This window comes from Psammomys obesus, unplaced genomic scaffold (genome assembly GCF_907164565.1).
Source record: "Psammomys obesus unplaced genomic scaffold, mPsaObe1.curated_primary_1811, whole genome shotgun sequence".
In the NCBI taxonomy this organism is placed as follows: domain Eukaryota; kingdom Metazoa; phylum Chordata; class Mammalia; order Rodentia; family Muridae; genus Psammomys; species Psammomys obesus.
In genome coordinates, this window is record NW_026585504.1 from 16,485,958 (window position 1) to 16,513,227 (window position 27,270).

General features: G+C 50.2%; 2 protein-coding genes across 2 annotated transcripts in view; one reads left to right on the top strand and one right to left on the bottom strand.

Annotated features, from left to right (window-relative positions):
* Window positions 1-316: 316 nt before the first annotated feature.
* Spint1 (serine peptidase inhibitor, Kunitz type 1) lies at window positions 317-13,429 on the bottom strand. The gene is made up of 11 exons (XM_055595987.1): window positions 13,316-13,429; window positions 12,566-13,108; window positions 4,614-4,741; window positions 4,256-4,388; window positions 3,996-4,166; window positions 3,816-3,842; window positions 3,400-3,525; window positions 3,233-3,283; window positions 1,598-1,768; window positions 1,375-1,422; window positions 317-1,027 (listed from the first exon to the last, which is right to left on the bottom strand). Exons 2-11 carry the CDS (start codon window positions 13,020-13,022, stop codon window positions 828-830), a joined length of 1,512 nt encoding a protein of 503 aa, XP_055451962.1. The 5' UTR covers window positions 13,023-13,108; window positions 13,316-13,429; the 3' UTR covers window positions 317-827.
* Window positions 13,430-25,360: 11,931 nt separating this feature from the next.
* Ppp1r14d (protein phosphatase 1 regulatory inhibitor subunit 14D) overlaps window positions 25,361-27,270 on the top strand; it is a 9,056-nt gene continuing 7,146 nt past the window's right edge. The window contains exon 1 of the mRNA XM_055596117.1: window positions 25,361-25,817. Within this exon, the coding sequence (XP_055452092.1) occupies window positions 25,560-25,817 (258 nt within the window). The 5' untranslated portion in view covers window positions 25,361-25,559. The remainder of the gene's footprint in view (window positions 25,818-27,270) is intronic.

Sequence of the window (27,270 nt, forward strand, 5' to 3'; positions counted from 1 at the left end):
CCACCCCTACTGCCATGGCCCCCACTCTGGTGGTCAAAGGTGACACTTTTCTCCACCCGAGGAGCCAGGGCAGTTTCAGGAGAGGTTGGAAAACCTGCTGAACAGGGTGGCCAGAGGCTGAACCAGTTGAACAGGACAGACTGATCTCCCCCACCAGCAACCCCACAGAACAGGGAGAGGAAATAGTTCAGTGGTCCAGCACCTGCCTAACACACACGTCTTACATCTTAGCATTGGGAAAAAAAAAAAAAAAAGCAAAGACAACAGGAAGGGTGGAGAGACAGGGGAAGGAACGAACTAAAAAAAAAAAAAAACGTTTATATTTTTTCCTTTAATCTCATTTTTTGTGGTGCTGTATAGAGCACTCAGGGGTCACACATGCTTTACCACTGAGCTATGGCCCTGGTCCCCCTGAGCAATTATTTACAGCAGGAACTATAACGAAACATCCTTCAGTGTTGGACTGTGCAAAGCCGAAGGACAGCTGTGGAGAGTGTCAGCCAGCGGCCTCTGACACCACTCTAGGGCCTAGCATCATTGGATGAGGACAGGCAGCTCTGAACAGGACACCAAGTGCCAACTTCCTCTGGCTCCTGGGCAAGCAGGTCCTTCTATGTACAGCACTCCTGGCTCAAGGCTGCTCTGCACCTCCCAGGCTCTTGGGCCTTTTCCAGAACTGGCCTGAGTGCAGCTGAGGCTCCTCCGAGAGGCCCAGAGATGTGGCTTCTGAGACAAAGTATGCCCGAGAGGGAGGCAGGAGAGTCTGGTCCCAGGTTCTAGCCTCTGTCTCTGCAAGGGGGACCTGGTGAGACTGGCGAGTCCCGGGCTCAGAGGGGCCGGGTGGTGTGATTATAGACCAGGTGTTCCGTGTCCTCGGTGGTGGAAACGGTGGAACTGGCTGGGGTGGGCGGTTGGTAGTGACTTCGGAAGTCCTTTCTCTGGTTCTTCAAGAAACAGTAGCTGAGGATGGCCACGACCACTATGATGCAAATGACCAGGAGCACAGCAATGGCCACCTCCACAGAGCCTGGGGGAGGACAGAGTGCTGTTCCCGAGGCCTGTCTGGTTCTGATGCCCACTACCCTCACTCTACGGCATGGACCAAGGCCATACATGTCATGTGTAGAAGCAGATGGACACCCAACTCAGACCTCCATAAACAGCAGCTTCCAGACGCCCCAAGGGGCTCCGGCCGCTGACAGTCGGCAGGCAATTCACTGCGCCTCCCCCCTTTACCTATCCCAGGGCTCACTACTCAATGGTGCACTCTGGGTAACTTCAGGATCCTTCTCAACATGGCTTGGGCATTCCTGAGCCAGTTCCTGAGCGGACACCTATGTGTCCAGGCTGGTGACAGGACAGACCAGGGCTTACCTACGCTGGGGGCGGAGCTCTCCCTCCGAAGACCAAACACATCCTTCTCTGCAAAGCGACACGGAGAAGCCAGTCAGCACGAAGCCCTCAGACCCGGCTGCCCAGCGCCACAGCCCCTCTGCCTCCCACCCCTGCTGCCACCGATGTCACTTAGTAGAGGAGTGACGCCACCGCAGGCCTAGCTAAATCTTCCCCTTCACCCTGCCACTGCCACTCGGCTCACTGGAGACGCCTCGACAGGACTCAAGGCACTGCTGTTCCTCCTCAAAGTTGTTCTTGTTGCCGTAGCAACCGCCATAGGTGAAGCGGGCACAGCGCTCACTGAATGGGTTGTAATACCAGCGTGGGATGTTCTCCTTGCAGAGCCCAGTGTCTGGCAGTTCCGCACAGTACCCTGCGGGAAGGGAGCACGCAAGGGAGGGAGTGAGCCCACGGAGCCGCCCCGCCGCCCCCTCAGTGACAGCCCACCCCAGGCTGAGGGCAGCTGTGGCTTTCCTAAGGCCCACCTGTAGTACTTTCAAAGGCCAGGACCACAAACTGGCCAGCAATATTGGGCGCCAAGAGAACTGCTGCTCAGACTCATGTTTCAAAAACACACTTTTGTTATTTTTTTACTTTTTATTTGGCTATGTATGTATGTATGTATGTATGTATGTATGTATGTATGTATGTGTGTGCATGTGCCATGACGTGCAAGTGCACAGGGGAGGTCAGATGACAACCGCTGGAGCTGGTTTTCTCCTTCCAACATACTGGCTTCCAGGGATCCAAAGGAGGTCATCTGGCTCAACAGCCGGTGCCTTTATCCCATCAAACCACCTCGCTGGCCCCATAGTTTTCCTTTTCAATGGAACTTTCCTGTGTCAAGGTCTCTGACTCTTACCACCCAGTGATTTAAACTTTTAACAAAAAGAGTGGGCCTTTGGCAAGAAAGCTTCCCGCTTACGGGGTGGCTATCCCTTTGGGGGTCAAGTAACCTTTCACCTAAGACCATGGGAAAACAGGTATGTACATTATGATCCATAACGGTAGCAAAATTACAGTTATGATGTAGCAACAAAAGTAATTCTATGGTTGGGGTCACAACACGAGGAACTGCATTCAAGGGCCACAGCATTAGGAAGGTTGAGACCCAGTGAGCTTAAAGGTTTTTTTCTTGGTTGTTATTGTTGTTTTAGACAGTTTTGTTTTGTAGCCCTGGCTGTCCTGGACCTCACTCTATAGACAAGACTGGCCTTGAACTCAGAGATCTGCCTGCCTCTGTCAGGGATCAAAGGCCTGTGCCATCATGCCTGGGCAATTTTTTTCTCTAATAGAGGATATCATTGTGTATCACAGACTGGCTTTGAATTCTCTATTTGGCAGACGATGACCTTGAACTTCTGATCCTCCTGGCCTAAGCCATCATTACCAGACTATTATGTTTATTTTTAATAGATGTTACATTTGCATCATGGGTTTTTTGTTTGTTTGTTTGTTTCCTCTCTTCCCCCAGTAGTGGTAAGACACAAAGTTCCTTGCAATGTAGGTTGAGTGCTCTACCATTGAGTCCAGCCTCAGTCCCTGGTGACAGAGGTGTCAAGTGCCGGTGGCTTAACATGGATGACAGAACTATTTCCCGAACACACAGGATTCAGTGATAATGTTCAACGAGGCTACAGTAATGAAGTAATCAGACAACGGGTGCCTAGTGGTGTCTGGGAAATGAGCCAAGAGAGCTCAACAGGAGAGCTGAGAAGGTCCTGGCTCTGTGGCCAGGGCCTGCACACACAGCAAACCCCTGGGACGCTGCTGGTTAGAAGCAGTGGAGCTGGCGGCGTCAGAACCTGCCTTGACACAGGAACGGGGAGACACTCACCTTTGTCACTGAGGAAGTGGATACTCTGAAGCTCATCGAAGCCACTGGTGTCTGCAGGGATGAAAGGTCAGAGGCTGAGGCCCAACATGGGGAACCCAGAGGCAGAAAGGAGAGCTGTGAGGCTCTCCCCACCTGCTCCCCACCCCTTCTCCTGTTCCCCGGCTCACATTTTTCACAGGTGGCCTCATCGGAGCCATCAGGGCAGTCTGGGGTGTCATCACACTCCAGGAAGCCATCGATACAGCAGCCATTGCTGCAGCGGAACTGGGTGGAATGGCAGCTTCCGGAGCACACTGGGGAAGGGTGAAGCGAAGCTCAGGCACAGAGCGGGTACCAAGGGGGCCATCATCGACCTCGGCCCTCTCTATCAGGAGCCCACTCTTCACCAACCCCAGCTCCTCCTGTATGTAAACTGGGTGGATCCTGACAGGAAGTTGTGGAGTTGGAAGGGCTAGGTGTTTGTATACTATTGGGGAGGTGGGGGAAGGGGGCCGAGCAAAGGCAGATTACTCATGGGTCTGGTCATCATATGGGCTGAAGACCAAGACGGGGGAGGAAACAGGGAAAGAAAAGTAAAACCCACCTGGATGATGCCTTTTAGGTGAGATTCCTGGGGGAGAAAACAGGATTTATGGGTGACGTGGCCAGACTCTACCCATGATGAGATGAGATGCGGGCACCCCCATCCCACGTCCCTGACCAGAAAAACCACCCACCCTGGGCAAAGCCACCCGAGCCCCGAAGCTGCCTCTCAGAGACCCACCCTGGACATCCTTGCAGGCCAGCATGCACTCCTCTTCCCGCAGGTAGTTGTTTTTGTTGCCCAGGCAGCCTCCGTAAGTGAAACTCTTGCAGATCTGTTCCTTGGGGTCGTAGTACCAGCGTGGGAAGGAACCCCGGCAGCGGCCCACCTTGTAGGATGCGAGGCAGTAATCTAGACGGAGGAGAGCTTGTGAGTTAGGGCCAGAGGGTCAGCAGCGCAGCGAGGGGAGCTCTGGGCGCCTCGTGCCCACTGCGAGTCACCTTCTGTCTGCTTGGCAGTTAGCACGGTGATGGTCAGATTGGCTGTGTCCTCTGGCTGGTCGGTTCTTGTCAGCTGGAACATGTAGGTTCCTTCCTTCAGTCCCCACAGCTCCACTTCATCCGGATGCTTTCTCTGCACACGAGACCGATCATGAAGCTTGGACACTTCCTGATGCTCTGACCACCCCAGGTCCTCCCGGCCACACACCCGGTCCCTGGGAGAGCACGGGGACTCAGTAGCCAACAAATCCTGATCTTTCCGCTAGCCAACACCAAATGAGCCAGTGGTTGGCCTACAGCCCAGGAAGGAGTCCCAGGAAGCTGTGGGCAAGGCCAGGGACCCAGCCCACTGTCTCACCTCTACTCTGGCATCTTTGTCACCTTGCAGCAGGTGCCAGTCTGTGTTGTCTCCATCTCTCAGCACCAGGGGTTGCTGCCGCTGTACCTTCAAGTCTATGCCCACCCAGGTTCGAGGGATCTGGGACCCTGAGGGACAGGAAGTAAAATCGGCTGTCAGTGGATAGATAGTCTAAGGCTTGCTTGGTAAACAAGAGGGTGGTAGCCATCCTAGGACTCAGAAGCCCGCAGAGGCACAAAGAGGGCTCTCAACAAAGCCAGTACCTTGCTCTCTACATAGTCACATTATCACTAGTATATTGTCTGTAGCAAATAACTGAATACTAAATACTATGTGCTATTTGATCTCACTTAGGAAAAAAATGAAATGGTATGTGTGTGCGCAAACATGGGGATGGGGAGGGGAGAAAAGTCTGTTTTTTAATTTTCTACCATAGGCAGGTACTTCTGCTGACTTCTTAAAAAAAGTTCAAGCAACAATTTCTTTAAAAGCCAAACCAAACCAAAAAAAAAAAAAAAAAAAAAAAAAGTGTGTGATGAGAAAGTCATCGTTTAGCCCGGCAATGATGGCATATGCCTTTAATCCCAGCACTTGGGAGGCAGAGGCAGGCAGATATCTGTAAGTTCAAGGCCAGGACAGCCAAGGCTTTACAGAGAAACCCTGTCTCAAAAAAACCAACCAATCAAACAAACAAACAAAACAAAACCCAAAAAGGCATCATTCCTCTGGGTTTGCAGATAGAGCCCCACCGGTAGACTGCTTGCCTGGCATTGACAAGCACTTGGATTAGATTCCCTAGTGCTAGCTAAAACCAGGACTGGCATGCCTGGGATCCCAGCACTCAGGAGGTGGAAGCAGGAGGATCAGAAAGTTGTCGTAGGATACACAGCAAGTCTGAATTCAGCCTAGGATGCAAAATACTAGATTTTGAAAAACAAACAAACAAACAAACAAACAAATGGGTACTTGGGGGTGGGGTGGTCCTGGTAGATGGCTCAGTAAGAGCAAAGGCCCTTAAACCCACATGGTGGCTCAGGATCATCCATAACTCCAGTTGCAGGTTTTCTGATGCCCTCTTCTGGCCTCTGTGGGCACCAGGCACTCAAGTGGTGCACAGACACACACTAGTGACAAATACATTCATACACAACAAGAAAAACAAACAAACAAACAAACAAAAAGGTGTCGCTCCTCCCTAGCCCAGACCATGCTGAGTGCTAGGGGAAACAACAGAGATGGCCCTGGTGTGGCAGGGTGAGGGACGGTGAGGGACGATGGGACAAGGTGCCTCTGCCATCAACTACAAGGGGTTTTCAGGAGCCACAACTTTCCTGGCTGGACCCAACAGCTTGAGCGTGAGGCGGCCTTCATCTGAGTGTTAGGGTCACGTCAGGGCCGTAAGCACAGAGACCCCATCCTCGACCCCACGAATATGAACGTATTTGGAAAGGGTCTTTGTGTAAGTGGTGATGTGAAGGACGTCTAGATTATCAGGGATAACCACCATTGTAAGAACTCGAAGCGGCAAAGTGCCACGCTATCGACTAACATGTGCCAGGCTACATCTCCCCCACCAGGGTCATGGTTAGGACACTTCGAAACAAAACAAGGACAGGGAGAATGCTCTATGACTAAAGTACTACCTTAGGAGCACAGGGACTTGAGTTCAATTCCCAGAACCCATATCAAAACGCTGGATGAAATGGCAAGCACTCACACCCCAGCCCTGGGGAGGCAGAGACAGGAGGCGCTCTGGGGCTCCCTGGCTGGCCAGCCTGGCCGACATGTGAAGCCCCAGACTAGTGAGACATCCATTCTCAAGCAAAGACAAAAAGATGGATGGTCCCCAAGGAATGACACCCGAGATCGTCCTCTGGCCTCCGCACACACATCTATGCACACGTGTGTATTCACACCACATTTCATGACACATACATTAAAACACAAGAAACAGGAAAGCCAAACATGGTGACTTGGTGGCACACATTTGCAACCCCTGCACTTGAGAGTCTGAGACAAGAGGGTCTCGAATTTAAGACCAGTTTTGTTACACAGAGTTCCATGTCAGCTTACACTGCAGAGCATGATCCTGTCTCAAAACCAAAACCAAACCAAACCAACAAACCAAAACAAAACACCAAGTCGGAGAAGGTAGCAGGGTGGGCCATCAGAGGAAATGGAAGCTTTCAAGAGAAGGGAAGACAGACTTTTAACATTTTTTTTAAACTTGATTATGGGGAAGAACAGGGGATATCTGTGAAATAATTCCCCACGAGCAAGTTACCAATCACCTGACTTATTAACCCAGTTAAGAGCACAGTGAGCCCTTAATGTGCTTAGAGTATGGTTAAAAAAGAAAAAAAAAAAAAAAAGGAAAAGGAAAGAAAACCACAAGAAACTGTGCTGAAGAGTTGGCTTAGTAAAGTGTCTGTCATGTAAGCAGGAGGTTCTGAGCTCAAACCCTGGCATCCACGTGAAAAGAGGCCTAGTGGTTTTTCCACATGTGTAATCCCCCACACTAGAGGCAGAGACAATATGATCCCTGGAGCTCGCTGGCCACAGACTCAGTGGGCTGCAACTGAGTCCTCTGAAAAAGACCCTGTCTCGAGAAAGGTAGAGCCAGGGCTGGAGAGATGCCTCAGCAGTTGGGAACACTGGCTGCTCTTCCAGAGAACCTAGGTTCGATTCTCAGCACCCGCATGGCAGCTCACAAGTGTCTGTAACTCCAGTCCCAGGGGATCTGGCACCCTCACACAGACATACATGCAGGCAAATAAATAAATAAATAAAGCTTAAAAAAGGGTGGGGGGGAATGGAGCCAGATGTGGCAAATTCACTCCAGAGACAGAAAAAGGTGGATCTCTTTGAGTCTGAGGCCTGATGACTACAAAGTGAGACCCTGTCTCAAAACAACAAAAAACAGGGACTAACCGAGGAAGGTACTTGATGTCCACCTCTGCTCGCCCCACCCCCATAGGTGCACACCTAACTACACATACACCACACACGCACACACTCTAAAGTAACTAACAACAACAGCAAATAAACTGAAAAGGAATTAGGAAGCTGTAAGGCTACCTCTGTGGACAGTAAGGACATGGCTGGGCAGGGACAAACCTTAGAGTTTTCTGGATGTATGTCAGGGTGCTTGGGAACACCAGGAGTGCCCGTCAAACATTAGACAAACAGTGATACGGGGAGAAAGCAGTGCACAGGAGCTGCGGAAGCCTGGCTACCCTAGCTCTTGACCTCTGTAATGTATAATGAGTTTCAGGAGTCCTGCGGGAGGGGCCTAGGGTCCCGAGGCTCCGGCTCCGGCTCCGGGCACCAGCACTGAAACATCTGACTGGAAGAGTTTCTGTGGCACAAGAAGGCTGGCAGGTGAACAAGGGCCAGAGGTGCAGGAAGGATGTGACAGCAGGGGTCTGAGTCACAGGGCAGCCAAGGAAAGTAAAGAAATAGAGAAACACCAGTGGGCAGACACTTTCAGCTTCTCCCGAGAGGCTCTGGAAATGGGGAAGGAAGACCCAGAGCCAAGCAGAAGAGGAAGATGAAGAAAAGAAGTTGTGGTTTCCTCACAGAGAAGCTGAACTTGAAGCAAAACACACACACACACACACACACACACACACACACACACACACTCTCTCTCTCTCTCTCTCTCTCTCTCCCTCCCTCCCTCCCTCTCTCACCGACAGACTTAGAGATACACTAATAAAGGGAATAAAGCTGCAGATTGGTGCATGCAGGGAGTGTGTACCGGACACCACAGCAGGCTACACCAGGGGGTTAGCCTGGGTGGACAATCATCAGGCTAGCTATCTGTCCTCTTTCATCTGGCGTGCACAAGGCCCTGGCCTTGATTGGCAGCGGAGTGGGGGTGGGGTACTTGTAAGCTGGAAGGAAGCCCTGCCCCTCCTTGTACTTTGCCTATGGCTGCTTTTCCATGGTGGCCATGGTGGCCGTGGTGATCACCACACCTGCTGTGCAGTGCATGGCACAGAAAACCTAAAATACGCAGTATTTAGGCTACTCACTTCACCTCATAGCCACCCTGCTGTGCCTGCATTTTTCACTCTTACTGGATGAGCAAATTGACATGGCTCAGTTCTTATCCATGAACTCTAGCACCATGACTCAGTTTTCAAATGTTAAAAGTGAGATTTGAACCCAGGCCTGTCTTTCTCCATTGCTCACGCCCTACCCAAAATGGCACTCTGAGCCAGTAACATGGCTCGGCAGGGGAAGGTATCTGCCACCAAGCGTGACCTGAGTTTGGTCCCCAGGACCCACAAAGAGGAGAGAGAACAGATTCCTGTACATTACTCTCTGACCTCCGTGACTAGAGAGCACCCCCTGACAAATGAACATACAAACAAATATAAAAACAAAACAAAGCAAACAAACCTTAAAAACTCAGGGTTCCTTACAGGCATGTTTTCTCTAGAGTGGGGAAGGGGATCAGGAAAGAGAATCTACTAAAAAGAAAGTATTTTTTTTCTCTCTCTCTCATTTAGACAGGGTCTCACTGTGTAACCTGACTGGCCTGTAACCTAGCCAGGGCTAGCTTTCAGACTTGAAAAACTCACCCTCCCCAGGGCTGAACCCACAGATCTGTGCTCTCCTGTCAGGCCGAGGGAAAGTATTTAAATTCATTTCCTTCCTAAACCATATGGCCTTAGGGATTTGTATTACTACATTTGTTTGTTTGTTTAGTATGTATATGTTGTGCTTCTGTGTGGGCACAGTCATGTCAAGGACGTGTGTGGAGGTCCGAGGACAACCTCTGGGGGTCAATTCCCTCCCTCTATGGCATGGGCTCTGGAGAACAAACCAAGTGGCCAGGCTTGGTGGCAAGAACCTTTACCCACTGGGCCGTCTTGCCAGCATGATTTTATTATTATTCAAATGGCATCACAGTATTCAGCTAAAGTATGTGCGGACATTATTCTCTAAAGTCGTTTCCTAGTCATCATTATTGTAAATAATTCCAGCTGGCAAGCCACTGCCCAAATGCATGCGTGAAGCCTCCAAGTAGGAGTGTGTCAAGGGTGGCTCTACAGAGGGTTATGGAGAGCGTAAAAGTGCTCAAAGAGCAACTCGATAAGGACAGCTGTAGGGGCCTGAGTCACAGCGAGGAGACTTTGTGACAGGGTAATGAATGGGAGAGTAGAGGTTTCGCAGGGACATAGGCCAAATAGTACTGAGACCTACAATCTGAGAAAATGGGAACTGGGTTCCAGGGACTTAGGAAAAAGGAGGCAGGGTTTTCTGGGCCTAGTGTCACGGGTCTGTAATTTCAAACATTGAAAAGACAGAGGCAGGAAGATCTAAGTTCAGGAACTACACGGGCTATCAAGCTAGTTCAATGTCGGCCTTATGGGACCCCATCTCAAAGTTTTATAAAAAAGGCCAGGGATGTGGCTTGGTGGTAGAAGCCTTTCTTAACAGGGAAGCTCAAGGTTGGAGCTAGGGTAAAAGAAAGGAAAAAAAAAAAAAAAAGGAAAGAAGAGAAAGCAGGGAACAAAAGGGTAGGGAAGCAAGAAGGCAAAAGAGGAACAAAAAGTGGTCACCTGGAACAAGGCTGGCCAGGGGCTTGGTTGGACTCACCAGACCCTTCGTGATAAGCCGGGGCCAGGAGGAACCTGTTGTAACTGTGAAAAAACTACCAGCTGTAGGAAAGGGGGAAGGAGATGAACACACTACAGCCGTCTAGTCCCAGCCCCCCTCAGTGGAAGTGACAGGCAGAGGGTGGGGAGGAGCAGTCCCCCCACCCTCCTGAACAGGTGCCAAGCTCAGAGACCAAGGGGTAAATGCCCTACCCTAGCCACCACTCCCTTCTTCCTTACCCTCAAGAGAGCAAAGGGCTGGAAGGGCAATAAAACCAGGCCTCAGGATGTAACCAGGCAAATGCAGATTCCATCTCCTAAGCCAACAGGCCGTGGTGGAGGGGCACAGGTACAAGAAGGACCGAGTTACTGGCCTGGGATCTGGCCTGTCCTGGCCACAAGCTGGGAAAAGGGATCGAAACCACCCATTCTGGGAAGGATTCCTTCCATCAACACAGGAATCGATGGCTTAGGCATCCTGACATATCCCCTCTAGTCTACCAGCCAGACTTGGCGGACAGTGGGGCCACTGACACACTTAGCTCCCCTACTCCCTCAAGTACAGCAGCACCCTGACGTGGCCTAGAATGGCCTGAAGGGCACACAGCCTGAGCCCTACCCAGCTCCTTAAATGTTCCAGGAAATCCCCACTCTATCCTATTTCACGCCACATGGGCCATTTCTGGGGGTTTCCAAAAGAGGAAGGCTGGCCCATAAGCCCAAGTGGCCCAGATCCAGACACTCAGGTGCTGGCCCCGGACCAGGTCACCGGCAAGCTTCTGTCAGAGTAGAAAGGCACCACATCCCACAGGAGTCCCCACCACCTACACTAAGGCTGCTTCCTTGTGGAACAGGCTCCGGCCCTGACCAAGTGAGCTTCCACGGGCCAGCCTAGCCCACAGAGGGCATCTCCCACTTTCCAGAATCCCCACCTCAGGTGTTCCCAGAGACCAAGGAGAGCTGTTGGCAGGTTAGAGAGAACAGCAGACCCTTAGTCTGCAATAGGTAGTAGCTCAGAAAAAAGGCCGGAGAGCCTGCACTGGTCCTGTCCCCCGAACTCACTCTGGCTCTGTTAGCTGCTGGGTTATGAGATGTGAGTGCTAGGGTTCTAACAGAAAGGTGGTCCTATGTGAAACACAATAGGACTTTTGGAGTAGGCCCCCAGGCTTACCATTTAGGGATGTTACCCTGGGAAATTCATTATTTTCTTCTTTCGTTTTTCAATACACGGTTTCTCTGTGTAGCCCTGGATGCCCCGGAACTCACTCTGTAGACCAGGCTGGCCTCAGACTCAGATCCCATTTGTCTCTGTCTCCAAAGTTCTAGAGCTAAAAGTGTGTGCCACTTCACCAGATATGGACAAATAATTTAACGCAGGAGGCGCAGTTTCCTGTTCTAAAAAGCAGATACAAGTAGCACCTCTTCCAGAGACTGGAGACAGAGAGGGGAACCTGCATCATGAGTGAAATATGAAGGACCAGCAGAAGTTATGACTGTAACCCACTCCTGGCAAGAAAGAACAGGCAGAGAATGATAAAGAAGCACATGCCACAGCCATGCTCACAACTGACTGCGCAGTCCGTCCTGAGACAAAAGGGAGGATCTCTGTTCCCACTTTGCCTCCATCCTCAGAAGTAAACAAGGTGAACAGACAGCTAGGCTATCACATCCTAAGCAGGGACAGCCCTGCTTGGCTCACGAGGACAGGCGCGCACACACACACACCTGCCTGGGCAGCTGACATCCCTCACCTACCACATACACATACCAGCAGGTTGACTCACCCCGGCAGGCCTCACCAAAGAGAGAGCCTCTAGGAGACTGTACCCACAGCACGGTCCCCTTCCCTGAGGAAAACCTTTGCCTGACTTTGTTCTTTATTGTCTGGGGCCTGGCTGTAAAAGCCAATCTAATCCGAGGAGAGAGACGCTAACCTGGCCTTTGAGGAGACCACGGTCAGGTTCATTTGTCAAGGTCTCAAAGTACCCAGGACAGTACTTGGCCAGGGTGCCTTTCTAGTCACTTAGCCACATCAACATTCCCTGACTCAGCCCATCAGCGACAGAGCTAGGAAAACCCAGAGAGCCACCTCATTTCTCTCATAGGCACAGCCCGAGCCAGGCCTTCAGAGAGTCAACTCTGAACATCCTGAGCTCAGGAACCAGAAGCCGGGCCCTAAGATGCCGTCTCTCTCCCGCCTCCTTCCTTTTGTTTATGAAATACTGCCTGCTTCAAAGGCAGTCGATAAAGAGCTCTCCTCCCCAACTTCTTTTCTGCTGTTATTGTTCTCTTCGCCAAGACTCCATAACCTGCCCATCCCTTCGGGCCGACAACCCTCCTCACCTCCAAAGCCTCGGGTCCGCAGCTCGAGGTAGGAGCGGTAAAGGTCCTGGGTAAGATAGTTGATGAAGCCCGCCTTCGGAGCGAACTTGCACACGAAGTTGTGCTCGTACAGGCAGTTCATGAGGAAGCAGGCGGAGATGGCGTCCTCGCCGCCGTCCGGCTGCAGCTCCACCAGCGCCAGGTTGCAGTTCTGGGTAGTACAGCAGGCACGCACGCAGTCCCAGCCGCGGCGCACGGTCGGGGAGCCCAGGAAGGTGGCCCCGTTGCTGACCGAAGCTTCCGTGTCGAGCACAAAAGACGGCACCCCGCTGGTAAAGCGGCTCAAGCAGGCGGCTCCCCCGGGAAACTCAGGGGGTGCAGACGGCACCCCGGTCTCAGTGCCCCGGAGACCAAGCGCGCACAGGAGCCACACGCCGACCGTCGAGATGCCGGCCCGCGCCAGGCCGCGGCGCGCCATCGTGCCCCCGGGGGCCGTCGCCCTCCTCCCCAGGGCGGGGGTCACCTTCACAGTGCGGGCCTCCGGGTGCCGACGGGGCTGGAGACCTGAGACGGGAGGGGACGGGAGACACACCTGATCAGCTCGGGCAGAGAGGCGCACGCGGGCCGGTCAGCCCACGCACACTCCGAGCACCGGGCCGCCGACGTCGGGCAGGGCACGGCTCGGGGGCTCGCGGACCCCGGCACCGGACAGGCGGCCGCCGATCATGCTCGGAGCCCGCCGGGCCTCCGCCTCCCGCCCGCCCGGGCTACCTGTGCAGGTGAGCGGGGTGGAGCCGCCGTAGATCCCGCCCGGCTTCCTCCGGGTGCGCGGAAAGTTTAGCTGCCTCCTCCTCCTCCTCCCCCGATTCCAGTTTCTGGTGAAACTGAGTCAGCGCGGCCGGGGCGGGGCGAACATTAACCCCTGCGCCGCCGGCCCCGCCCACCCGCCTTGCCCAGCAGAACTTCCGGCTGGACCCGCCCGGCCGCTCCGCCACCCCAGACCCCACCGCGGCACCCGCTGGTATCCGGACGCCCGGCGGCGTGGGTGAGGCTCGCGTGCCCTGGAGGCGGCCCTACACCGGCTCCACGGAGTCCGGCCAGCTCGTTGGGTACCAGGAGCACCAGGAGGGCATCCCGAAAGCCCACGCTGGGCTGCGACGCCGCTGCGAGGTGGCGCAGGTGCGGCTGCCTCTGGCCTCCCTTTCCGGTTAGAGCCGGTATTCCCTGCCTTTGGCTGGATGGAGGCTTTTGAGAAGGGTTTGGAAGAGGCACGTCGGGGGAAGCTTATGCAAACGATTTCGCCGCCCGTGGCCTGCCCTCGGGACATCATTTCCCGGCAGGAAGAGAACCCCGAAGCTCCGTAGGCCGCGTTTGTGAAAACCAGCCTCCGGGATGCGTGCGGCAGTGGCGCGGCTCAGGACAGCCCTCCGCTCTGCCGGAGTTGACCAACAGGTGATTCCTGGTATCCTGGCTTCCCTGTTTCACCCACTGGAGGAGTGCATTCCCCTTTGTTGGAGCCTCTCCCTCATTTTGTATTAACCTTTCCTTTTGAACTCTTCACCTTTTATTGGTAAGCTGCCCCCTCCCCTGAATCTCAGGTTTACTCTCCTACCCCAAGAGGGGGAACCAGATTCCCAGTGAGTCGTTGACCCCTCTTCCCCAGCCCACTGAAGGGCTCAGTTAGTGGCTCCCACAGAAGAGTAGACACCTTGATGCCAAGCTCATTGCTTTTCCTTAGTGAAAAACACTCAGGCCACCCTCTACATAGCAGGTGTCTACAGGACATCGACGTTCGTCGGTCCTGTTTTTCTTCGAATTAATTTATTTACAAGGCAAGGCCTCGATAGGCGTCGTTGGTTCCGGCCTGGAAGTCACGTTCTTCTGCCTCACTTCCTAGTGCCGGGATTACAGAGAGAAATCACGACATCTGGCAGGATTTGTCCTATTTGTGCTCCCCCCCCCCATAAAAAAAGGAGGACAAGAGAGATGGCCCAACAGTTAAGATCACTTGCTACTTTTTCGGAGAACTGGAGTTCAATTCCCACATCTCAAGACTCACAGCCTCCGGTAACTCCATCTGCAGGGGCTCTGAAGCCCACTTCTGGCTTCCTCAAGCACCTGTGTGAAGATGGCATCTACTCACAGAGACACACCCCTACCCCTACCCATACAACATATCTTAGAGTCTAAAAGATTTCCCAGGCGGTGGTGGCGCATGCCTTTAGTCCCAGCACTTGGGAGGCAGAGTCAGGCAGATCTTTGAGTTTGAGGCCAGCCTGGTCTACAGAGTGAGTCTCAGGACAGCCAAGACTACACAGAGAAACCCTGTCTCAAAATTTTAAATTAAAAAAAAAAAAAAAAAAGTAAAAGAAGGTTACATGTATGAGTGCCCGTACATGTGTGTGCCTGTTGAGACCATCCAGGACAGTGGGTCCTCCAGGAACTGGGGTAACTCTGTGAACTTCCACATGGGGCCGGCAACAGAACCGAGGTTCTTAAAAAAGGAAGTCTTTTCATGCTGTTAACTCCCCCCACCATGAATGTCCCCATTGCTTACCTAAAGTAGTTTCATGTAGTAGATCTTGGTGCCAAGGACCATGTTTTCCTCTGTCAATTGCAAATCCTCCAGCTGTTCACTCTACAGATACTGGGAGCAGAAACTAGTGGATGTCAACCCCTCTCTGGATATTCTGGGTTTCCACAGCCCCTGGCATAGCGATGCCCATATGGTATGCTGGGAAAACAACATGGTTGTGCAGTTGCTGGGGAGGAAGGGCTTTGTCGCAGTTGGATTCCTACCTTCCCAGATAGCTTGTACGTAAGAGAACACTAACACAGGAGAATATCACCTCATCGTAATACCACACTGCCAGAAGTTTGTGATTACATTCATTATGAGCGCGATATTAAAAATACCTATATTTAAAGCAGGGTGTGGTGGTACATGCTTATAATCGAAGCATCTGGTAGGAGGAGGCAGGGAAGATCAGGAGTTCAAAGCCAGTCTTGGTTACAAATTGAGTTTGAGTCCAGCCTGGGCTATATGAGACCCAGAGATAGAGATGAGACGAGGCAAAGCAAAACTAAAGCCTGGTGTTTGGGTTTACTTAACCACCTAGAGATGTAACTCTGGGTGGTAGAACACTTGCTTTATAGGCACAGAAATCTAGAGTTTGGTTCTTCAGCGCTGCACAAACCAAGCAGACACATTCATCAGGCTCTGAAAATACCCAAACCTTGTTCCTAAGCACTTCCCACAAATAACCCAAAGTAAGCCAACCAAACCAAGGAGATAGGTTCTCTTTTATTTCCATTGTACTGAAACAGACAGGTGAGCTAACACGTCAGGTCATACAGCAGCCGCTCGGCTCTAAGGTGGGCCAACTTCATTGATTCAGCACCTAAACCCTGGCCTTTATGGTACTTGCCATTCTGACTTCATCTGGGAGTTCCGCTCTTACTTCGGCTTCACCGGGCCTGAAATGAAATCATTTTTCAAGTGATGAGCAGCCATTTTAGTTTGTTTGTTTTTGCGATGCCCATTGCTGTGGTTTCCATACGGTTCGGTCCCTTTGGAAGCTCGTGTTGAAATTTGCCGTTGCCCCGGTGTCCAGAGGTGGGGCCTTGTGGTGGTAATTAGATCATTAAGAAGGAACTGGGTTGATTCTTGCAGGACTGGATGAGTTACCATGAGAACAGGTTATAGAATGAGGTTGCCCCTTGTGGCTTTTTTCTGCACACACCCATTCACCCCTTCTTTTCCAGTTTTGTTATGACCCTGTGTCAGGCTCCTGCCACGCCTGAGTGTCAGATCTTGGTTGAGTCTCTGGAAGCATTTGCTAGATAAATTGCTTTTGTTGTTTTGGTTGTGGGCTTTTGAGACGTGTGTGTTCGTGTGTTTGTATGGTATGTATGTGTGTATGTATGTATGTATTCGTGTGTGTGTGTGTGTGTGTGTGTAGACCAGAGGTTAATATTGGGTGTCTTCTTCAATTCCTTGCTGCCTTTTGTTGAATTTTTTCTCTTGTTTTCCCTCCAACCCCTGTGAGTGTACAGAGGGAAGGGGCGCATATGTGTTGCTTTTGTGAGGAGGCTCGCAATTGACGTCAGGAATCGTCCGCCAGCAGTCTCACTCACGGAAACCTGGATAAGGGTCTCTTATCCAGCCAGCTTGCTCTGGGATCCCCTCTGTCTTCTACTGTGAGTGTGGAGTTCTAGGCCGGCTGCCTTGCCCGTCTGGCATTTATGTGGGTTTCTGAGGAGCCAAACTCTGGGTCTCACTCTCGCAAAGCAAGCGTTTTAATCGCTAAGCTGTCTCTCTGTCACTTGACCTTAGTGTTTGAGTGTCTCACTGAAACTGGAGCTCGCGGGTTTGCTAGCAAGTGCCAGGGTTCCTCCTGTCTCCATCTCCCAAGGACATTGGGTCCCCCAGGAACTGGGGTAACTCTGTGAACTTCCACATGGGGCCTGGGAATGGAACTGAGGTTCTTAAAAAAGGAAGTCTTTTCATGCTGTAGATCTTGGTGCCAAGGACCATGTTTTCCTCTGTCAATTGCAAATCCTCCAGCTGTTCACTCTACAGATACCGGGAGCAGAAACTAGTGGATGTCAACCCCTCTCTGGATATTCTGGGTTTCCACAGCCCCTGGCATAGCGATGCCCATAATGGTATGCTGGGGGGGGGAAGGGCTTTGTTGCAGTTGGATTCCTACCTTCCCAGATAGCTTGTAAGTAAGAGAACACTAATACAGAAGTGTTAGAATTACAGGTCTGTGCCACCATGCATGGCTCGTCATCAAAGCTTTAAAAATATTTTCCAGTTTTCCTTTAAAGAGCATGGATGCCAGCTGGGCACAGTGGCGCACGCCTGTGTTCCTAGCACTCGGCAGAAGCAGATGGATCTCTGTGAGTTTGAGTCCAGCCTGGTCTACAAAGCAAGTCTAGGACAGCCAAGGATACACAGAGAAACCCTGTCTCAAAAAAACAAAAACAAGGAGTCTGGAGAGATGGGCAGAAGTTAGGAACACTGCCTGTTCTTCCAAAGGTCCTGAGTTGAATTCCCAGCAACCACACGGTGGCTCACAACCATCTATACTGAGATCTGGTGCCCTCTTCTGGTATACTGTATGAATAATAAATAAATCTTAAAAACAAAACAAAAAAACACAGCACGAGTGTCTATAGTAAAGACAGGAACACAGAATGCCAGAATTCATTCTGTTTGGCCTCAAGTCACTCCCCTTTTTACATTCTCTCCCGGTCTCTCTGTACTAGTCTCTTTGCGACCCTCTCTGGCCCCTGTTGCCCTTATCTGCACGGCTCCAGGGACTGACCTAACCGGAGAACATGTCAGTAATAACTGAAATGGAAGACAAGCATCATTACAAAGGAAAACTGACCTTTTTATTGTTTTGAGAGAAGGACTCATGTAGCTGAGGATATCGACCTAATCCACCTGCTTGCCCCTCTCAAGGTCTGGGGTTACAGTCTTAGGACATTGTATCCAGCTCCCTCTCAAAAAATTTATTGAATTGAGCCAGCTGTGGTGGCAGTTCTGTTTATTTAATTCCGGCACTGGGGAGGCAGAGGAAAAGCAGATCTCTGTGAGCGTGAGGCCACCTTGCCTTACATAGTTGGTTCTAAGACAGCCAGGACTACATAAAGAGACCCTGTCTGAAAAAAATTTTATTTTTTTAATAAAGTGTATGTGTATGTTTTGCCTGTTTACATTGAAGTTCACCGTGTGCATGCAGTGGCTGCGGTGACCAGCAGAGGGCGTCAGCTCCTCCTAGACTGGAGTTAAGAACAGCTATCGCATTACTGTGTGGGTGATCCGAATCTAGGTCATCTGCAGAAGCAGCAAGGGCTTTTACCCACTTCATCTCCCTATCCAACTCCCTTTTAAAAATCTTTTAGAAGCAGAGACTTGCTTAAAGTTTTCTTAATGAGCTAGGTGTAGTTCTGCACACCAGTAATCCCAGCTCTCTGCTGCGTAGTGATTTTGAAACCTGTCTTCTATTTTTTCTTTTAATGATCCAACTAAAAGCCTATTAATTTTCTTGATTAATGTAGAAATAAGGTGTTTGTGTGTGTGTGTGTTCACATGTGTGTATGAAGTACACATTCACATAAGGAGGCCAGAGGACAACCTCAGCTGTTTCTTAGACATCATCCACTTTTTATTCTGAGACATGGTCTCTCATAGGTCTGGGACTCACTGAGTAGGCTAGACCAGCCATAAAGGCCCTTCCTTTGGTTTAGTTTGTGTGTGTGTTTTAGTCGTTGGTAGATAGGATCTCATGTAACTCAGGCTAGCCCTGCAGTTTTGAACTCGCTGAATAACTTAGAAAGACTAGCTTTGAACTGCTGGGCCTTCCGCCTCCACCTCCCAAGAGCTAGGATTATAGGCATGTGCCACCAGATCCAACTGAGGATTTTTGATGATTTATGGGGAAAATGATGCAATATTCTTCAAGATTAGACCAGTGCTTTTCTGTCACTATGATAAAACACCATACAGAAGCAGCTTCTAGCAGGAAGCGTTTATTTGAACATACGGATCTAGAGGAATAAGAGTCCACCATGACGAGGAGGCATAGCAGCAAGCAACAGGCACAGAAGTACAAGTAGGAATCTGACACTTTCAAGGACAAACAGGAAGTAGAGGCAACTGGGAGCAGGTGAAGCTAGGTGCTCTCAGAGGCCCCAGGGACAAACTTCCTCTAGCAAGGCCACACCTCCTAAACCTCTCCCAAGAGCCCTTCCACCTGACAACCACGAGTTCACACGCCTAAACCTGTGAGAGACAGTCCTCGCTCAGACCACCACAGGCCACTATCATGGACTTTCCTGCAAAGGGAAAGGGGAGCTGAGTGGAGGGTCATGCCAGAAATCGCAGCATTTCACAAGCAAGGCAACAGGATTGCTACAAGTTCTAGGCTAGCCTGGGCTACATAGTGAGTTTCAGGCCAGCCTCCAAAAATAACATGCACCATACCCCCCCATACAAACACACACATACACTATATATATATATATTCCTATGGAAGTAGAAAGTGAATTAGTAGGTTACTGTTCAGGGGGGAACTACAGGAAAGGCAAGAGAAAGGGGAGGGTATGGAGGAGTAAATGTGGTCAAAGTACATGATGTATTTAAATGAAACTGTCATTATAAAACCCATCATTATGTACGATGAACACACTCCAATAAAAAATAAAAACCCTTTGACAGGCCAATAAAAAGTCTTCCACTGGTACTTTAAAAAAAAAAAAAATTCAAGGAGCTTGAGAGATGGTTGAGCAGTTCAGATTGTATACCAAAACCGGCTCCCAGCACCTACATTGAGTGGCTTACAACCACTGTAACTCCAGCTCCAGAAAGATCTGGCCTCTGGTAGTCCTTGTATTGGTATATACATACACACACACACACACACACACACACACACACACACACACACACATAGACATAATTAAAAACAGTATCTTTTTCAAAATCCAGTGGAGGCTAAGGCAGGAGGATTGCAAGTTCAGGGCCACCTTGTGCTAAGCAGCATGCTTGGGACCTACAGGGCTGCTAGGCCAGCCTGGTTGATGAGCTCTACAAGCTAATTAGAGACCTCGTTTTAAAGGAGGTGATGGTGTTCCTGAGGAGGATGTCTGAGATGATCCTCCAGCCTCCTCTACAAAGATGTACACATACACACAAGACCACCACCACCACCAAAAGAGGGCTGGGATGTCGCTCAGTTAATAAAATGCTTCCCTGTTGATAGGGGTGGCACACACCTGTAGTCCCAACACTCAGAGGCAGAAGCAGGTAGAGTTCGAGGCCAGCCTGGTCTACAGAGCAAGTTCCAGGACAGCCAGTGCTACACAGAGAAACCCTAATAAGTAAAATGAACTGCTTCCCAAACATGCATGAAGCCTGGGCTTGATTCACAGTACTACATAAACCAGGCTTGGCTGTGCACACCTGTAATCCCAAGAGTGGGAGGTAGAGGCAGGAAAATCAGAAACTCAAGGTCATCCTAGACCACAGAGAGAGCCTGAAGCCTGTCTGGGGCACAGGAGACCCTCTTTAATAATAGGTCTAAATTATTCCAGCCAGGCATGGTGGTTTGCACCTTGAATCCCACCCAGCAGGCCAGCCTGTTTTATACAGTGAGCTCCAGGACAGCCAGGGTTACGTAGTAAGACCTTGTTCAACCCCTCCCTGCCAAAAAAACAAAAAACAAATAAAATATCCCAAATACCTATCTATAGCACTTGGAAAGATGTACTCATTTCATGTGTGTGAATGTTTTATCTGCATGTATGTACATGTACATTTGTGCCTGGTGCCCAAAAGTCCAAAGAAGGTACCCGATCCCTTGGAATTTCAGCTGCAGATGGTTGTGAGCCACCATGTGGGTGCTGGGAATCAAACCTTGGTACTCTGTGAGAATAGCCAGTGATCTCAACCTCTGAGCCGTCTCTTTAGTTTACCCCATTTTCATTTTTTTTTTTTAAGAGCAGTTTGATTACAGGGCCAGAGGTCAGTGGGCTGGGCAGTAACTAGAATATTATTTGCAGCATAAGGAAACGTGTTCTATTGCTGTCATTTTGTTCTCATTGTATAGCCCAGGCTGGTCTGGAAATCACATGGGTCCTTCTGCCTCAGCCTTCTCAGTGCTGGAGATTACAGATGTGTGGCACAACCACAATGCCCAGGTGATGGTTTGAATGAGAATGGCCCCTATGGTCCCAGTTGGTAGAACTGTTTGGGAAGGATTGGGAGGTGTGACCTTGTTGAGGAGGTGTGTCACTGGGGGCAGGTGTTGCAACTTATGCCATCCTTAGTATGTCGCCCTCCTCGTCCTACTTCCAAATCAGTGCGAGTGCTCAGCTGTTCTGTCTGTCATGCATGTGCTCCGCCATCATGGATTCTAATCCAGTGGTGTTTCCCCAGCATGTGTGAGGCAGCCAAGGTTCAGGCCCCAGGACTGGTCAGGGGAGGAGAGATTACAGGCAGCCTGGCTCTGCTGGGCTCTGGTTGCTGCCCATTTTGACTGAACTTGTGCCAAGCCAGGAAATCACGACAGACACCTTCCCACTGCCAGCTTTGTGTCTTCTTTGTCTGCCTTCGCCATTGGGCTTGACGGTGCCCATGTACCACGTTCATATAGAATCTCACCAACCCCCATCTTGAAAACAAAGAGACAGACTCAGAGAAGCCCCAGGCATGAATGAGTCAGGATGCCCTGTGCAGGCAACCATGACGTTTGCGCATTCGTGTGTTCTAATCCATTACCAAATTCTGTTAAATATTAGCCCCTAACTAATTCTTCAGTATGTTCATTTCTTTTTAAAATAGGCTTTTCTTGCTCTTGTTGTTGGGTTTTTGTTGTTGTTGTTTGTTTGTTTTGTTTTCTGAGACAGGATTTTTAAGCCTTGTCTATCCTGGAACTCAGGCTGTAGACAAGGCTGGCCTCAAACTCACAAAGATCCACCTGCCTCTGCCTCCCAAGTGCTTGGATCAAAGGTGTGTGCCATAACCACCCACTAGTCTTTCACACTGGTAGTCCAAGCTGGTCCAGAGCTCACTATGCGCTCAGGCTAGCCTTAAGCACATAGCAATCCTCCTGCCTCATTTTCCCAAGTGCTGAGATTATAGGTGTTAGCCACCATACCTGGCTTTAAAACAAAGAAAGAAAAACCAAAAACCAAGATCTTGCCGTGTAGCACAAGTTGCATTTGGATTCACTGTCCTCCTGCCCCCACTTCCTGGGTTCCGGGACTACCCACCTGTGCTACTGTACCCAGCACTGGCTTTTTTTCTAAACCTGTTTCTCACAAGTCAACATAAAATAGTGGAAATTCATACACTGAGCAGAGAAACTGAACATTATTAAGGCAACCACTATAAGACCTAAAAGGAAGTTTATAAAAAATTCAGGGACTAGGGATGTAGCTCAGTTGGTGGAGTGCCGAATGCGCAAGAAGATCTGGGCTGCATTAACTCGTGGGATCCTAACATTTAAGCTGGGAAGGCAGGCGGACTAGAAGTTCAAGATGGGGCTGGAGAAATGGCTCAGTGTTGAGAACACCTACCACTCTTGCAGAGGACCAGAATTCAGTTTCCGACACCCATGTGGGGTTGGGTGCTGGTTAGTTTTTTGTCAACACTAACTAGGGTCATTTGGAAAGAGGGTAACCCCATTAAGCAAATGCCTCCATGAGAATGGCCTGAGGCAAGCTTGTGGGGTGTTTTTTTGTTTGTTTGTTTGTTTTTGTTTTGTTTTTTGACTGATGGTTTGTGGGGGAGTGGCCAGCTCACTGTGGGTGGCACCACCCAGGTTCTGTATAGAAACAGGCTGAGCAGGCCGACAAGCAGTACTCCTTCATGGATTCTGTATCAGCTTCTGCCTCTGTGTTTCTAGCCTGACTTCTCTTCCCAGTGTAGCTGTAGGTAAAACAAACCCTTTCCTCCCCAAGTTGCTTTTGGTGCTGGTGTTTATCACAGAAAATAAAAAGCCAATTATGGAGAGATGGCTCAGAGTTTAAGAGCACTGGCTGTTCTTCTAAAGGTCCTGAGTTCAATTCCCACTAACCACATGGTGGCTCACAACCATCTATAATGAAACCTAGTGCTCTCCTGTGGTGTGCAGGTGTGCATGCAGACAGAACATTGTATACATAATAAATAATATATATATATATATTAAAGAAAAAAGTGAATTAAATATAATTTTTTGTTATTTAAAAAGGGAGAGAGAGAAAGAAAAGAAAAAATAAGAAATGAAATTAAGACTAACAACTCAGCTGGGCGGTGGTAGCACACGCCTTTAGTCCCAGTATTCGGGAGGCAGAGGCAGGAGGATCTCTGTGAGTTTGAGGTCAGTCTGGTCTACAGAGTGAGTTCCAGGACAGCCAGGGCTACACAGGGAAACCTGTCTTGAAACAACAACAATAATAAAACAAAGGGAAAAAACAACAAAAAGACAGGCAGCTCACAACTGCCTAGAATGACCACTCCAGGGGACCTGATCCCTTTTCTAGACTCTGCCGTCACCTGTATTCATGTGCATATATCCACACACATACATCTATGTAAAAATAAATATTTTTTCGAAACGGTTTCTCTGTATAGCCTTGGGTGTTCTGGACTCACTTTGTAGACCTGGCTGGCCTCAAACTCACAGAGATTGGCCTGCCTCTGTCTTCCCAGGTGCTGGGGTTACAGGCGTGTGCCACTATGCAGCAAGTTTGAAGCCAACCTGGGATACATGACACCTGGAGAGAGAAGGGGGAGGAAGGCAGGCAAAGAAAAGAAAAAATTAGGGCTGGCAAGATGGTTCGGTGTATAAAAGTGTATAAAAGTGTATAAAAGTGATGACCCGAGTTCAGTCCTTGGGTCCCCTGAAAAAGCTGTCCCCAGCATCTGTAACCCCAGAACTCATATCAGTGACTTGGAGATAGAGACAGGAGAATTACCTAGATCACAGATGAGCTGGCTAGGAGTACATAGTGCCACAGAAACAGCAGAAAGAGGTGGGGTGGGGGAGGCTGACTTCAGTAACAGGGAGAAAAGAGAGAGATGTCCTCCGACCTTGTGTAGTCTTGGCTGTCCTGGACTCAATTTGTAGAAGTGACAGAGATCCACCTGCCTCTGCCTCCCAGAGTGCTGGGATTACAGGCGTGCCCCACTGCACCTGGCTCTCTAAAGGGATTCGACTTGTGGTTTGGTTTGGTTTTGGTTTTTTGAAACAGGGTTTCCCTGTGTAGCCCTGGCTGTCCTGGACCAGTACTTTGTAGAGCAGGCTGACCTTGAACTCACAGAGATCTACCTGCTTCTGCCACCCCAGTGTAGAAGAAATATTTTTAAAATTAGTATGAACAAGACCCAAGGTTCAATCAATTATTGATCAGTGCTTGAGGGCCCCTCCCCCCAGCACTTAGGGAGGCACACACAACCAATGATACCACAAAAATGGACAATCATTATGTCAAGAGAACTAAAGCCAAAAATGATGGTAGGAGTTGGGAGTTACATCTGGAGAAACGAGAAAATTTATTTTTGTTTATCCATTTGTTTGTCTTTCAGAGCTGTTCATTAAAAAGAACAAAAACCCAGTCTTCAGTAACTTTAAGTTATTTTAAAATTTTGTATAAAATCCTGAATAAATGAAAATACTCTGCTTTCAGATGGCAAGCCTCTTTACAAATCTGAGTCTTGATATTTGTGTGAAGTCAGGTCTGCAGGTGTCTGCAGGTTTCTTCCATCAGGAAGAAGCTGAATCAGAGGAGGGTCACATGACAGTACACGTGGCTTCCAAGAATGAGCACGGGCCGTGTAGGCCCGGCTGCATAAATTTGCCTTTAACAACAATCACAGCAGCAGAGCTGATAGCAGAGCGAATCCAGACACACCCAGACACGGGGCACGGAGACCACAGGGTCAGAGGTAGCCATCTGTCAGCCCTATCCGCTGGCTGAGATTGCCCTCGGTGGTACCTCTCTCTGAGTAGGAATCCTACTCCTTGCAGGAACCAGAACTGTTTGTCCCTATCTTCTCAGGCCTGGGATGGACCGTCTGGTTCCAAGATGCTGGGAGACTGCAGGGGAGTGACTGTAGTCATGTTGTAGAGCTATCCAGGGAATACAGGTGGGCAGCCCCTGCACCTCCCCACCCCCAGGACTCAAAGACTCCTTCCTTCCTCTTCTAGGGCCTGGCAGCCTCTTGACCTTTGCTTGCCTGAGGTTTCTGCTAGTGCGGGCCCCAGCAGCTGCAGAAAGGCTGGGATATAGCTCTGAATGCCACTGGCTGGCAGGGAGAAGCCAGGAGACTCATTCCCAGCTTTAAACAAAGGCCTATTGATCTTTGACCCCTGCCCCTCCCAAGAGCCTTGGCCCTCTTCCCACTCCTTTCTTCCTTGTGGGCCTCTCCCTCCACTCTCTGTCCCCTCACTTACCTCAGTGCTCCTGCCCCGACTGGCAGTTTCCCCATCAGCTCCTTGTCCAGTCCAAGCTTCCCATGCTGTCTCCGAGCCCTGCCTCCTGTCCATCTCCCAACCCTGACGCAGACACCCCAGACAAGAAGGTCCGCTGGGCTTCTGAGAGGAGAAGAAGGACATCATCCACGGACTCAGAGTCAAAGGCTCACGTGGATGTTTCTAAGTTGCCCCGGTCCCGGAGACCCAGCCGGCTGACGGTGAAATACGACCGGGGTCATCTGCAGCGCTGGCTGGAGATGGAGCAGTGGGTAGATGCTCAGCTTCAGGAACTCTTCCAGGTGGGTTGCTGGAGGGAGGCTGCTGGAGACTGTGGGCCTGCGGTTCGGTCAGGAGATACAGAGAACTTACTTAGAGTTGCTGGAGGGCTGATGTGAGATGCTCTCGTGGAGCAAGCTCCTCCTTCAGATGGAAGAAAAGTCTCCACTATGCCTTAACCCCTTTGTGCTACGGAAAAGACAAATTGCCTCGGCCCAGTTTCTGAGCTATATCCATGCCTGATAGAGCTCTTTGCTAAGACTTTCTGAGATTTAAATGACAGTTGAAGAGTCGGTGCTTGGCCTGACTGTGTTGCTTTGTTTTGTGTCTCTTCAGTGCACACCCATTCATAAAGCCACATTGTCCAGTGCTGTCCCTGTCAGTACTGTGGCTGTTTATTAGCTTTAAAGGAAGTAAGGAGAATGAAATTTAAAAGTTAGGTCCTAGCTGGCGGTGGTGGCGCATGCCTTTTAATCCCAGCACTTGGGAAGCAGAGAAAGTCTGATCTGTGTAAGTTCAAGGCCAGCCTGGTCGAAAGAGTGAGTTCTAGGACAGCCAAGGCTACACAGAGAAACCCCATCTCAAAAAAACTAGAAACAAACAAACAAAAATTAGGTCCCAAGTCTCATAGGTATGGTTAAAGTGCCAACTGTCTTGTGGACCACATTGCCAGTACAGACGTGGACCAGCTCTACTATCCCAGAATGGGCAATGCAGAACTAGACAGAACAGCCAAGGGAAAGCACTGACACCTTGACCTCAAACTGGCTCTGACTGTGTAGCCCTGCCTGCCTTTCTTCAGCCTCAGTCTAGGAAAGGACGGTTCTTGGCCCTGGTCACAGGAAGGACCAGTGTCTTAGGGAGATTCCGTCAGCTCTCATCCCAGAGCAGCAGCAACTGCTCCGGCAATAAGATTCTGACTCTTCACAGTGTCTTAGCCACGATGCAAGCCTGGGCACTCGATATTTGATTTAACCCTCCCCACTACCCCGTGAGGTAGGTGCTGTCTTACAGCTGAGAGAATGGAAATCTAGGGCTGGGGATGGGGCTCAGTTGGTAGCGTGTTTACACGAAGCCCTGGCTTTGATCCCAAACACCGGCACTGCATACATGGTTCATGGCGGCACGTTCCTACGGGAGGCAGAAGCTGGGGCGTCAAAAGGTTCAGTCATCCTCAGCCACCTAGGGAAGTCAAGGCCAGCTGGGATGCGCAAGTGACTTGTTCAAAGCTGTGCAATGCAGCTGTGGTTGGACCCTGGATGGAGAGTCTGGATACTTACACTTGAACAGCCAATGAGAATTTAAATGTACCAAAGCGGGCTCAAGCCCTGGACAGTTACAAGCCCTGTGGTCGGGTTCCAAAGACGAACCCACAGGACCAGGAGTTCTCATTGTTCCTAAGAGTGTTTGTCACCTACCTGTCTTCCTTCCTTCCTTCCTTCCTTCCTTCCTTCCTTCCTTCCTTCCTTCCTTCCT